Below are 15,451 nucleotides of genomic sequence, written 5' to 3'. Positions count from 1 at the left end.
TGCTAGTTATTACCCACAATTTCATCTGCTTTCCTTTTTACTAATTTTATTAATATTAGCCCAGTTGTTTAGAAGTGAAAAAAGCAGACATTTTCACGTTTATATCAGTATGGATAAAGGAGTAAAAGAAATAGGAAATAAATTTCGAATATGAATTATAGATATTTACCTGGTAACAGCAAAGACCTCTCGCAAGGATGTACACTCGGTCGAATAGAGTAAACAACGAGGCAGATGGTTGGTGGACAGTGCAGACGATGGTACGCCCTTGTCGGGAGAGCAGCCGTAGCAGAACTACCAGCTGGCGGATTGACACTATGTCTAACCCTCTGAAATTAACAAAAAAAAAGTAAATAAATTTTCTCTAAACTGCTTCAATTCACTTTTCTTAATAATCGGTAATGTTATTTGGAAAGGAATAACTAATATATATTTCTATTGACAGAGCGGTTACATATTGTATTTCTTAATATAGACAGCTCACAGGAGTAATCGATTTACTCAGGTCATTTATTTGTCACATAATTGCATTATATTTGTATTTAAAGTTCCCGGGTTATAATAAAAGAAAAAAAAGTAACATGCAGTATAATTGTGCAATATATCAATTACATAAAATATACTATATTTACGAAAACGAAAAATACAACAGTACGGTTAAATCTTGATATAATTACAATTTAACAATTTTTCGAGTAAAATTAAGATCTATAAATTACTACTAATTAATTATAATACAGTAAACCCTTTCTATGAAAAGTTGAATTGAAAATATAGTCTATGTTAGAGTGGGTTAAAAACAATTGAATTAAATTTAATCTGGTCTCGATAAACAAAGTTTCGCTTACGTACTTGATAAAACAATGCACACTTTAATAGCTGACTTGCAGATGTGCGCAAATGTCTGGAAAGTTCCAGAATAACACGAACATTTCGCTCTTCGTGATATTTGCGTAACAGTCTTTAAACTTTAAAGATTTAGAATTATTCTTTCGTCAATCATTATATTAATATATTAGGTTTCCTACGGTAAATAACTGTCAGTCTATCTCGTTATAAATAAAATTGTATAGGATTAATAAAGTTAAGTACCTAAATGGTACGGTTTTCAAAAAGAATAGTAAAAATAACTTCTGTGGAGATGAGGTCACTTAATATAACCGATTTTAGAATCTCCTTTTGGAATATATGTATAATATACTTTATGGTTTATTAATTGTTTGAGATTATTGTACTTATTTTTAAAAAACGTAAGAATTACAATCTTTGCAGTTTTATGTATATTTCATAGTTGCTACGTCTATAGATACATATTATAAATTATTAAATTATAAGGATTTTGATGAAACTTTACAGTAATATAGCTTATGCATCACAATAACATATAGGCTATATCTTTTCTTGAAATTTATATTTAGAAATATAAGTTTCAAGAAAATATATAGTCTAATATTAAAATTTCACGCGGGTAAAACTGCGGGCACAGCAAGTATATAATATTTACAAAATAGATTTAAAATTTATAGATATATAAAAAATACAGTGGATTTGAGAATCTCCTGTCTTTGAAGTCGGCTGAAACAACGAGCTGAATAATTGAAATTGCTTACGAAGAGACGCAAAACCACAATTACCACGAATGTACATCTGTGTTGTAACCACGGGCGGTACCTACTCATTTAGAATTCGTTACTGCAACTGTACACCACGTAGCCATATTAGTAAATAGTACTGTAGACGGCTGCAAATATTACGTTATTAATGAAACACATCAAATAAAATAAAAAGTTTTTTTATGTATTCTTTATTGCACAAAAAAAGTGCACAAAAGGCAAGCTTAATGCCATATAAGTTTTATATGATATGTAAATATATAAGTTTTCAAATTTGTAAAAAAGAAAAAAGAAAAAAAGGGTTTCAATATAATTGCGCCAGTCCGACGGAGATAGTATCCGTTCTATAGACTTGATTACCACTCTTAAAAATATAGCCTACCACTTATGTCAAAATAGATTAAATAAATGTTTGTTTTTCTCCAATTTGGAACTTTAGTTAAGGGAATTTGTGTCATTTACCGTCAATCGAATCGTCACGTATTCATTTAGTTCACATCTACACTGCCTAATACATTAGAACGTTCAATTCTGAGTATATTTGATTATGTTTCGAAGTGCGAACGTGGGCTGTTAGGGTTTATTACTGTTGCCATACGTTACAAGTTTGGTTTTGTGAAGTTCCAACATTATTTTTTTATTAGTCTAGGGATGATCGCCATTAGGAAAATATCGATATTGATATCGATGTCGACATCGAATGAGAAACAGTAATATCAGAAAACATTGATGTTTCATTTTGGCCTTATCTGATATTTGATATCACGTCATTTTGCGTTTCGAATGACTTTTGTAAGGAGCTAAGGAATAGATCATCATCTATCGGATTGTGATGGGCTATTTATGACGATGTCATCAGTGACTTAACAGCGATGTTTTTATATTATTTTGATGACTTGACATCGATGTTAATCGATCATCCCTATATTAGTTTTATTCGCGTTATTGTAGCGTAAGTTATTACGAGTATGACGAGGGTCTTGTTCTTATAAATGAACTGATATTCTCATGTTTCCTGTACGTTTATTTACTATTTTTACCGAATTGACGCATAAAGAAAATGTTGTACTGATCTATCCGCGACGTGAGAACAAAATGGCCTAATAGCTGATAAACAAAGATGTGTTGGTTAGACTACAGTATAAAATAAATATAGTCTAAAGTATCAAAAAAATTGTAATGCGTACAAATCGATTTGGTAAAGATATAGTAGACATTGTTTCTTATTCTAAATTTAAGAAAATTTTATTCAATTTTGTAATAGAGTCCATTAGCGCCGGTTTCGGAGACTACTGACTCCTTCATGATAATACGAGATACATGATCTACTCCCCCTCTCGGTTCCAGGATCCTATATTCAATGTTTTTAAAACAATCATGGCAGACATGACACTTATAGCAGATATTACTAAAATTTATATTCATAGTTAGTTGCAAAGTTCTGTAATGGTCTAAGATAGAGAAATTATATAGTCTGCGAAAGTCCAATATTGAAATGTTTCACTACAATATAACTCTAAGTTATTTGGAAATTTAGCGAAAATAACCCTATTCTCGCACTATAGATCAAATAAATCAAAAATGCCCGAAGCAAAGGTTTCAGAAGTCACTTCTTTATTTTAAATGAGATAAGGTTTGTATTCGATTAATAACTGAGACGACAATTTCAGATTCAATCGGTTGAAATGATCCTCATTGATTTTGACAGAAGCAGTTACCGAAGTTACTCGAGTTGGCCAAATTTCCCATTAAAATGGAATAACAATCACAAATCTGTTCGTTATTGGTTTATGTGGTTATATATTAATTTTATTATTTACAAACAAAGGTTTATTAACCATAATTAAATCAAACGACATAACTAAATAACGTTAAATATAGTCTTTTTAATAAGTTTTTCAATTAATAGGCTAATATATATATATATACTGTTTTAAACTTGACGCGGTCATTATTTATACGTATAATTAGTAAAAATCACAGGATCATACCACGTTTTTTATTTATTTGCTGAGTTCCCGATATTTCGGTAGTGTTTCAACCACCATGGTTATGGTGGTTGAAACACTACCGAAATATCGGGAACTCAGCAAATAAATATAAAACGCGGTAAGATCCCGTGATTTTTACTAATTATACGTATAAATATATATATATATATATATATATATACATATATGTTAATATACAATGAAAATACTTAGAAACAGTTTTGACTTTTAAAAGAGCGGTGTGGTATAGCAAGATTTTTTTAAATAGTCTTGCTATACTACAAAGTAAATACCATAAAGTATTGTTTTTAAATTGCGTGCAGTAGCGAAGCTTATTTGCCGATTGACATGTTTATATAACTTGTTTACAAGGCATCTGATGATCTAGAAGTACAAATTAATGAATGGATTTGGTAACAGTATAGGTTTCTACATTAAGAATAAGAAAGACCATCGCACCAGACCTCACAGATCTATCATGTGCAAGTACTAGTGAGCCAATCGATAGATTAATTAACTATATCACCAGATAGGGGGATCCTGGGCGAATCTATTGATAAGAAATCGACCGCTATCATAGAAATGAGTAAGGGCAAAGCAGCCGATCGCCTTTCTCGAGTGCATAGTAGCGTTATCGATGCAGTCATTTACCACTTATCCTGGCGTTTGGGTACGAAAATAGATAGATTATTATACAACTTATAGGTACTACGTAGTTTAATCAAATCCGTGAATCGTAGTCTCTACGTGCCACCAAACTCCCTGAAGGATCAACTAGGCCGACTGTAGCATTTTTATTGCAATTGGATTTTCGGTTTGTGACTCTGATTCCGTCTTGAGGTCGAAGCATGTTTCAATTTTCTAAACACGGCCCAGCTTTACGATCAATAAAATGTTACGACCAGCGTGATTAAGCCAATTACTTCTCATTGTATAGATGTAATTTTGTTGAACTTATTTCACTAGTAGTCAGGTAGGAAAATCTTATACTTCACATCTGCCATCAACTAAAGGTCAGGGATTGACTGGTTTTCGATCGACAATAGGAAAAAGAGAAAGGTAGTGTTACATAAAAAGGAAAAAATATATACCAGGCCTATATCAGACTGGTATAGGCCTGGAGACAAAAATTCTACCTGCCACTTTTAGGTAAGGTAATATTTGCAGAATTGGGATTCGCATAAACTTATAAAAAAATCCTGTTAATATCCTACGTACACAACATACTTCATGACTATTTGAAGATGCTTCAAATATTTTTTTAGATGATGATAGAATAGTGGTAAATGATGAGTAAATTCATCACAGATAGAATAAGTATTTTCAGGATAGTATCAAGAAGGGACGGCATATAGAGATGGCAATGAATTCGGGTATTATTAGTATTATTTATATTAATTAATTTCTATTACTTACTCTTCAGCCCTCCCTTCCAAGTATAGATATTGTATAGGTAGCATCCAGTTTTATTACAACTGACAATGTATTTTATGTGTACATGAGATTTGCCCCTTTTTACATTTATGTTTTAGATGAGATATTTTATACTAGAAGAAACCCCTTTGGGTTCCGCGGCGTAACGCGTTATATCCATTGTTATCTGCTGTTCTCGCGGGAGTTTCCAAATCCCTTTCACAGTGGATATCTACATTATGTATGTAAACTCTATGTAATATTAAAACATTTATCTGTGATAAGTGTATATATACATAAGCTACTCAGTTTTTAAGTAACATTAAGTAAACTATACATTGGTAAGTTAGTTCAAAAGACGTTTATTCTCAATTTGATTATAGTTTCCATGAGACTACAAAGTTAAAAGGTCCTTAATTTAGTCTTTATTTTATAGCTATTATGATTAATTATATCTTTTAATATATGAGTTTTTTTTAATATTTATATATATATTTTTATATTAACATTATACATAATACATAAATACAAACAATCACAAAATATCTGAGTTGTTTTACAAATCTTTGAGTGTCTTATAACACTCGTAATAAGGAGGATTGAATACAATGAAGGAGTTTTTATCGTAATAGTGCAATTTTTATTTATTTAATTATGATTATTTTTTATTAACTGTGAGGTCTAATTGCCCCTTTACAAAGTAAACCCAGATATCTATTAAATAGATCTTATAATCGTAGTGTATATTGTAGTGGTAGTATTTCAATAGCAGCTACAATAGAGGACAATGCCAGTACACGTTACCGACTTGAGATAAACTATATTTATAGTAATGGTTAAATACATTCATATTAAGGATATGCATAGATCTATGTATATTCCATATTTTGATTATTCTGTGTAAAACAAGCGATATGCCCGATAAAAAATATTGACGGCCTCGTTGGTATAACGGTTTAGTACACCGCTTTACGTCCGATGGTCGCGGGTTCGATTCCTCGCACGTCACAAACATTTGTATTTATGTCTGGGTGTTTTCTACGTATAAAATGTATGTATTTACGAAAAAATAATATCTATGTATTTGTATCAGTTATCTAGTTATATACCCATAATACAAGCTTTAGCTAGCTTTTCTTGGGTCTAAATGGCGTTGTGTGAATTGTCCAGAGATTATTATTATTAAATGTAGGTATGTATTTTACATAAAAATATTTAAAACCAAGTTAATAGAAATAGACTACAAAAATGTATATTTGTTTTTCTATGTCATGGTAAACAAACTCACGGTGGATAGTATAATGACAGACACATTTATAATTAAAACAAATACCATCATGGACATAAAAAATACAATGTGACGTATGGTGTAGGTACCTCTCATGTATTGTCATTCCTGAGGACTAAGTCCTTATTGAATTAAATATTCAATAAAAGTTTTTTTTTGCTTTGGAAACTCAACCATGTCAGGTAAGCTCTCTCGAATAACATCAAATGTAAGATTGCGCTTACAAATATGTATTATGTACGACCGCGCCTGTCCCACAATCACAGCAATTACTGTATGAGAAAATATTGCTTGGACCTAAATACTACATTTCGATTATATACTCAATTATACAAATATAGTATACATATACGATGTAGATACATCATTATGCTGACTAACCTGACATGCCCATATCTTGATTTTTACCGAATCTAAAAACATATTTTACACTGGCGATTCGACCTGATGATTTCACATATCTACATTTAGAAACTGTAAGATTGATATTAAAATAAAATTCTGTATACGTTAGTAGCTCATAATATAGCTTTATAGAGCTGAATGTTAAAATCTGTTATAAAAAAATCCTATTTCGTTTATAATATTAGTTTAGATGTAGGTATAACAGTATTTTTATTGTTGTAGATTTTTGTTATCAGTTGATAATAAAGCATTCTTGGTATTCAGTTTTTCTCCCTTAAGTCTTATTTATATTTGAGAGCTAAGAAGGATGAAATAAATTGTAGCAATTACTCATTCTGAACCATGGTTTTTCTTTTGCAGATAACCAGGATTATCGCTGTTATTGCGTCCGTTACTAATTGTTTTTTTTTACACTTGTATTACATAACTTGTTCCGGTAACATTTTTTTATATATAATGTGTGGTGTTATATATTAATAAAGGTTTCGTACGTTGGGGATTAGAGTCCTCAGGTGGCAAAGCAAATAGAGGTTATGATTTATGTCAATGTAATATCTAAATTGGAAATGGGTTCGGTATGCCATTTATACAATTTGCTAATTACAACAACTCCATACTAATATTATAAATGCGAAACTGTTTCTGTTTATTTATTTGTAATTTTTTAAACGAATTTTAGTAAACGGCGACGATCTTTTATTATATCTATTATATACTATCTTTTATTTAAAAATAAGCCGAAGTCGCGGGTATTTGCTAGCTAGTACAATATATGGACGGTTGGGATATTGATAAAAATTTGACGTGCTCAAGAAGCCGAACAGTAAATTAATAAATAATTTAGTTTGAGTTTTGAGTTTATATGATGTTCTTAAATAACATCTAATTTTATTTAAATAAACTTCGGTAAAATTGATTAATTAAAATAAATATTGCGTGGTATTTCATTTGTTTGGCTATTATTGGAATGACTTTGGACACTTTTTATGTATCCATTAAATGTCCACTTGGTATTTTTGCATAAATAACATTTGTGGACCAAATGTGTTGATGATTGGAATGAAATAGCGTTGGAGGTGGTTTAACGTGGAATGATTTTATTAACTAATTAAGTACATGGTAGGCGCATTTGACATGGAGAGGTCATTTTATATTATCGAATGCCAGTATAACAATACACACAAATCCGTATAAAAAATACATAAAGTCACAGGGAAAAAGTAGTTACAATAAAAAAGAATTAAGTTTGTTTTTTAAAAAAATAAATCCTCATCAAACTAGTTTGACCACAAAGTTTAAGAAAAACAGGAAAATAATCGAAAACTTGGCTTTTGATGTTTTTTTTTTGCGTTACATCATGCATATCAGTGGATGTGTGAAGTGTGCATGTTCTAAAGTAAAATAATTTTTAGTTACCCATGTGGCAATAGTAGATATACCTATACATATAGATACGTAATTACGATATTCTCATTGTATATATTCAAACTAGATCTCCTGTATGGTATGAATAGAGTATATGCCCTCCTTCTTTTTATTTTAAACTAGTTTAATGTATTCATAACTTCTTCGTACACTTCATCTTGATTGACTGAACTGGTAATTTAAAGAGTCATGGGGTGAATCTAGAAAATTTAATTTTATAATACAGATTCCTTAAAGGACATGGGTTTAATATCTATGTCTTTTAAGGAATCAGTATTATTAAGGAATAATATCACAAAGTTCTAATGACAAATAAACGAAATAAAAAAATACTTACGTGGTCGGTTCATCAAGAAATATAATTGGTGGATTGTTGACGAGCTCCAGCGCAACAGACAGTCGCTTAGACTGCCCCCCAGATAGACGTTCAGATCTTGTGTTCCTGTGATCCCATAAGCCAAGGGTCTGCAGAATCTCTTCAACCTGTTACAAAAATACATACTTAGGTAATGGTATTGTACATCATATCGTAAGTGTAATGGTATGCAATTACATCCTATTAATGTACACCACACAGTTAAAATAGACTTATGTACATTTAGCCAAATATTGTATAGGCTTCAACCTACTATTCTATATAAAAAAATATATTTTACTACTTATTGTTAGTGTATTCAAAATAGATTAAGTCAAGAAAAAGAGTGAGAAAAATTACTATATTGGTTTAATTTACAAGATAAAACTATTCAATACAAATTTGTTATCACTCGAGATAATTGACAATAAATACTAATAGGTATATAGCAACATAGACATAATAGTTGTCTCGGTATTGCAAATATTATCGAAGGATATAATTAAAATTTTAGATTAGCTATTGCATTTATACGTAATGTGAATATGTTTCCCTTGAACTGACATAAAGTCAACTAACTCTATTTGCAAACATTTAGTCGGTGAATTATACAAATTTTATATAATTGTTTAAAGTATATATAAATTATACTATTGTACTATAATGTGACTAAGGAAGGATGCAGGTACCGAGGAAAGTCCTCATGATCACATATCTTGATCAAATATCACCTGTAAATCTGGTGTGAAGATATGTATATATATCCAACGCCTAATACAATACGGTATAAATACAAAATTTACAAATTTTGGCATATCAACTCTAATAATTTTAATTTACAGTCTAATTCTAGTAAACATGAATTGTATTAAGTGTGAGATAGTGTGAATAGAGATAGACTGTAATAACAACACGTCATCAGGTGTAGTACCTTCTATGAAGGAAGTTCTATCACGAAATTCTTTAATGTACTGATGGTCGTTCTATATTATGTCCGATTAAAAGCCTGAGAATTGTAGGAAGAGGGAAACACGTAGTTAGAAAGACAATAACATAATTTAATCATACAGATAAGATAAGATTTTACTGTCTTCGTAACAACGTTTTGTACAGCAATGAGCTTAAATAACTAAAAAGTTATTATTAAGCTTTTATTTGTATGGTCAATTGAAATTTAAAGATTACCCCTAGATATTTTATAAAACGCCCTCTATCCCAAGCTAAGCAGAGCTCATTTTATGGGTACTAGAGAACTAATATAAATACTTAATTTTTTTTTGTAAATACATAGATAATGTACATAGAAAACTCCCAGACCGATACCAACAGTCATATTCACGAAAACAAATGTTTGTACTGTGCAAGGAATCGAATCCGCAACTAACGGAAGTAAAGCGGTCTGCTAAACCGCTCCACCACCGAGGCCGTCATATATACCTATGTTCAATAGGTCATATAGATGTTTTTTTTGTTGTTTGATTATCACACGTGTACCTACAGCTGTATGTATACGAATACGAAGTCACGTAACAACTAAGAAAAAATATATTTCTTTAGAGAACTAACATTCCTTAAAGTCAAGCCACTAAATAAAAATAAAGCCCTCATAGAAATCATAGGGTCAGCTTGTGGATTTATTATGAGAGGTTCAATAAAATTTATGAGCAAACTTGTAACCCCTATACTTATAGAAGATTCTTTAAGTTATATATAAGGTACATATATATGAAAGTAGGGAAGAGGATTGTTATAAAATGTGGACCTTATTGTTAGCAATGTACCATGTCAGTTTGACCTCCTCACAGCTCCCCCTGGAAATTATCGTGATAAATTCCTAGTGAATTTGATACGATTCCCTAACTGATCTGACCTCTTCTTATTATTCTCCACTGGTGCCCTGTCAGCGTAAACCGCTGGCGCAAAAAAGGACATCATTCCATTATCATATATTAAAAATCTTGCATAGAGAGATGCCTCGCACTCTTAAACTTAATTTTTTAAACGAAATAATTGGTACTGTAATTAATTCTGTTAATAATTCATGTCTAAATAAACCAATATAAGTCTTCTACTGGCACTAATGATAAGACAAATGTAATGCCGATTTAGAATATAGTTTTAGCAGAAGATCTGACGAGAAATTCTGTTCTCTCAAATGAGACTCTACATAATTACAAAAAATAGAGATAAATGTTTAACTTAAATTAGTGTTCATCAACGTAGTTTATAAAAAAATTACACTTAATTTTTGTCAAAAAGAAATAATTTAATCAGTCACCGTATCTCGAACAGATGAGTATCCTCTATAAATGTGTAAAAAATATATAAGGGGTGTATTTTTTTTTTGCTTAAATGTGAAATAAACACGTTCCACGGCAAACACGTTACGTGAGCTAATCAGATTTAAAAGGGACGTTATCTTGCAATCTATTTGAGTAGCCGTATCTGAAAGGGTCTGTGCAGATAAAGTACGCGGTAGTAAGAATTAATTGACTCCAATTAGACTGTAAAAGGAATACATTTTCCTACTCAAAAATTAAAACCACTGCCAATCAGGATATATTTAGTAATCGTACTTGTATTACAATTACCGTACAATACATAACACCTTCTAGTCCTAATCCATTTAAATCTTGTATTATGGATACTAGAGAACTGATTTATATTTAAATTATTGGTGTCTGAAATTTCATACGCATCTACACTATCGCAGTCTATTGATAGTGATTAAACTATAATTGTAATTAAATACATAAAATAAAGTATTTATATGACGCCAATTTGATTAATGAATTCATAAAATTTTAAGTGACGTCATGGCGTGTCGAACGTGTTTTACAAAATGAAATATTGCTCCTTTCGAGATTTATTTCTATAATTTTCTTTAGTATATATTACTATTTATTATATATTACTTCATAATTATTAACATATTCAGCTAAAATTTCATCGTTTTTGCTTCAACCATTTTCAGACGAAGCATTACCATAAAGACTGTTTTAGATTTGCCACTGTCTGTATTATTTTTCATTTTAGTAATAATAATTATACTTTTATTAAATTAGGTTTTGTTTTCTTTCTAATTTTGTATTTAATAAAGTCAGGTTGTAAATTAAAAAAACTGTTGTTAGTCTCCATATGGTGAAAATAATTGTAATGAATTTAAAAAGTAACACAATTAACAATAATATATTGAGTACTTCCTTGTTTTTAAAGGTTTCAAATAAATTTGTAGTTATAACTTAGTGTTGTTTTAAAATGTAATGAATCTTATTGTCAATGTATGTACGTAGGTCACTCACCCACGAATTGGCACATTGTCAAGTATTAGTATGTTCCATTGTTACAGGATGCAACTGTCGCCAAAGGTCAAGTATTTTTATTCTTTGTTTCAATTATTGTAATACTTATTTGGCCTTTACATTGTACTAGCGATCCGTCCCGGCTTCATACGGATATATTACAAATCTTTGAATATCTCGGCTTGTTCTATCCTATAAAACGCATGTAAGTATTATACATATAAACCTTCCTTGTGAGATAGAGTGATTTAAGAATCACTCTATCTGTTAATGAAAATTGCATTAAAATTCGTTGCATAATTTAAAAGATATAAGTGAACAGACACCGGCGGCGACTTTGTTTTATACTACGCCAAGAAGTTGCAAGCTATTATTTTTCTAGAAATTACTCGTACTAATTAATACCTATGCAAACAAGTAATTTAGAACAAAATTAATAGGTATAGTAGATACATTCGTTAGTTAGGATAGATTTTTCTAAACCGAGAGACCTCATAATGTCGTCTCCATAACGACATTATAGAGTCAACTGTATATATAAGTGTCTTTGTTGACATTATATAAATAACATAATATCAGTAAAGATTTAAATATATTGAAAATATAAGCGATTGCAAATAAGCAAGTATCAAATGAATAATTTCATTCTTCGCCTTAAAAGTAGCCGATTAATGTTAGTTACATATATGCTGCCATAAATTGTTATTATAAAAAAAATGCCACACTGTATGGTCACGGCTTGTGTGGTAATTATAAAAATGACATTGGCACTTGGCGACTGAACATTTTTAAGTTTTCTAGCAGAGAGAAAATTCAAATGTTCCAAATATTGCCAGTGTGATATAATTAGATTATGAAATACCTTAATACATTATGAAGACAACTAATTAATTAATTAGACGACGATACATAACCTACCTAATTAACAAACGACGTATAATCTTTAATTAGGTCTTCCCTATTGGGTTACTTTACCGCGTTATTTTTAGCACATACGCAATTTTATAATGGATACATAATCACTCAATAACATTTTAAGAATCAATATTACGTAATTTAAAAAATAGTGCTTTTTGTTTGAGATTTGAGGTCTATAGTTAATTTTAATAATACAAGCGTCGAAGGATATGTAATGTTCTCTAAAATCAAAATAGAATTAGGTTTATATAAAAATGGTGATAATAATATGATTGCAAGACAATATTTTTTTATGCTATTAGAATGGCAAACAAGCTGATGGCCCATTTGATGGTAAGTGGTAACCGTCGCTTATACGCTTGAAAATGCGGACATGTGACCCTCGTGATTCATGCGTTGCCATTCCAGAGAACTAAGATATCATACCTTTTATCCTGTAGTTTCAATAGAAAAGAATCTTACAATTGTTTCCGATTATCAGAAGCTTATATGTATATATATATACTAGGAATGGAAGTATTTAATTATATCTTTCTGAAAAATATGATATGATGAAAGTACGCTTCACATCACTCAGTTTGCTTCGGAAAAGAATTAAAACTATTGACATTATAAAGTACATTTTTATTTTTAGGTTACATTGTAATAATGGATACTATGTCAATTTAGTATGTCAATGACAGTGGATTATATATTGTACAATCATGTAAATAACTTAGCGATAAATGTAATGATAAAAGGTTACTTAGATACTTGTAAGAATGGGCACAATTATGTACATTTATTATGAGCTTATTAGAGGTACAAGTATATGTTCACGCATTTTTATATGAACTTAATCTACAATTATAGCACATCTGTATACCATTTTGTATTTCATCCATTATACTAATAATCGTCTTTATATATTTCTTATTTATTGATACAGATAAATGGCACTATTAGTTTCTCGTGGGGAACCATATATAAATGAGTATGAGATGATTGTTTTTATCAATCTGGGTATTTTCAATGTATCAAGTTAAAAAAATCTGCTTAGCTTGAAACGCTGTGCGAATTGTTCCGAGTTACTATTACATGAAATGCTATGGTTGTAAAGATTGTTTATTATAAGTCACGAAGAAAGCCAATATGTATCTTATAAAAACACGAAGTGAGTGTTTTAACATTTGTATATATAGTCAGTACTTAGAATTTCTTAATTTCGCTATTACAATTGTAAAATATATATCTTTAAACGCAGTTATACATCTTGTAAGAGTTATAAGGAATTAACGCATGAGAACACATCTCACCACCATGCAACACATACTACATAGTAATATTATATGTATGAAATAGTGGCTGTCTAGGTAACACCTATTCACGACTAAATTTATTAAATACTGGCTGAATAGATTATAATGAAATTTAACGTGAATATAGTGTATCACATGGTCTCTTTTATAGCATAGACTCTTTTCTCTAAAAACAACTAGCTAAGTCGTGGGCAACATTTAGTGTAATAATAGTTATATAATAAGTATATTTTGTGTTCTTTACGTATACAGCTATGCTTACCAGTTTAGGAACAATTAGGTAGAATGTCTACCAAAAGGTAGCTATTTGAATAGTATAAAAATATGAAATAAATGTGTACATACGATGAGTTCTTTCTCTGGTTTCCCAAGTTCCTTCCCAAGTTTTAAATCCGCTGCTATCCTCATAGATTCTTGCACCGTCAGCCGTGGTTGCAACAGATCATCCTGCATGATGTAGCTACTGAGCTTTTTAAACACTCTCATGTCACGCGTATGACCATTGACAGTGATACGACCGTTTACCCCGTTGGATCTGTAAAAAAAAGATTTTTTTTAATTACATTATTATAATATCAAGAGCCTAATGCATTCGCAATATAAATCTATATACATTCAAAACTTTTAGAATAACTTGCATTTAAAAAACTAAGAAGTTTTTTTTATTCAAGTATGTAAGTAAAATTTAGATCGGTATATCAATACTGATAAATTTCCGTAGAAAAAATTACGACTAACCAAGAATTAATTAAATAATAGAAGATTATATATTATGAATGAAATTTTAATGAATGGAGTTAATAAACAAATTCGATATACTATAATATGTATTGGTTTTATTTTATCTAAATTAAAAAAAAATTATGTTGTAAAATAAATGATTTCGGTAAATCAATAATAGCTCTTAACTGTACTGGTACAGTGCTTATTACAATTTAAATTCACTTACGTGTATCCGGCCAATATGTTGAGTAAAGTAGACTTGCCAGCCCCGGATGGTCCCAATATGCAGGTAAGTTCACCAGAACGAAACTCCCCGGATACATTGTGCAGTATTCTTTGTTCTCCTATGAAAAATCGTTTTTATTACTAAAATATCTAAATATCTAAGTAGTAAATCTGAAAGATTTTTAAAAATAATTGTTGTTTTAATGTCGATTGGACGAACATGTATGAAATTTGGTACAACACATTATATCTATGCTTATAAAATTAATGCACAGAATATATTTACTATTTAATTATGTTATCCATAATATCTGTCACTATACAAATTTTGCTATTAATATAGCCGTGAATTTGTTAATATTATTTTAAAAAAGTTTGTTTGTTTGTAATACTTTATTGTACAATAATATTATATATAAAAGGACACAATTGACTTAGAAAAAAAAACATGCGTACAATGGCGGACTTATCCCAGAAGAGGGATTTCTTCCAGTC

At 30.1% G+C, this 15,451-nt stretch overlaps 1 protein-coding gene across 2 annotated transcripts in view; it reads right to left on the bottom strand.

Annotated features, from left to right (window-relative positions):
• Positions 1-15,451, bottom strand: part of LOC131849409 (ATP-binding cassette subfamily G member 4-like) — a 59,659-nt gene that overhangs the window by 13,206 nt on the left and 31,002 nt on the right. For both annotated transcript variants that reach the window (XM_059199478.1, XM_059199479.1), the window contains exons 2-5: positions 14,958-15,075; positions 14,354-14,543; positions 8,473-8,618; positions 170-329 (exon numbers count right to left, since the gene is read on the bottom strand). In XM_059199478.1, the coding sequence (XP_059055461.1) occupies positions 170-329; positions 8,473-8,618; positions 14,354-14,543; positions 14,958-15,075 (614 nt within the window). The remainder of the gene's footprint in view (positions 1-169; positions 330-8,472; positions 8,619-14,353; positions 14,544-14,957; positions 15,076-15,451) is intronic.

Source organism: Achroia grisella, unplaced genomic scaffold (genome assembly GCF_030625045.1).
Source record: "Achroia grisella isolate CSIRO2021 unplaced genomic scaffold, CSIRO_AGI_Agris_v1 utg642, whole genome shotgun sequence".
Lineage (NCBI taxonomy): Eukaryota > Metazoa > Arthropoda > Insecta > Lepidoptera > Pyralidae > Achroia > Achroia grisella.
This window is presented reverse-complemented; position numbering and strand designations above follow the sequence as displayed.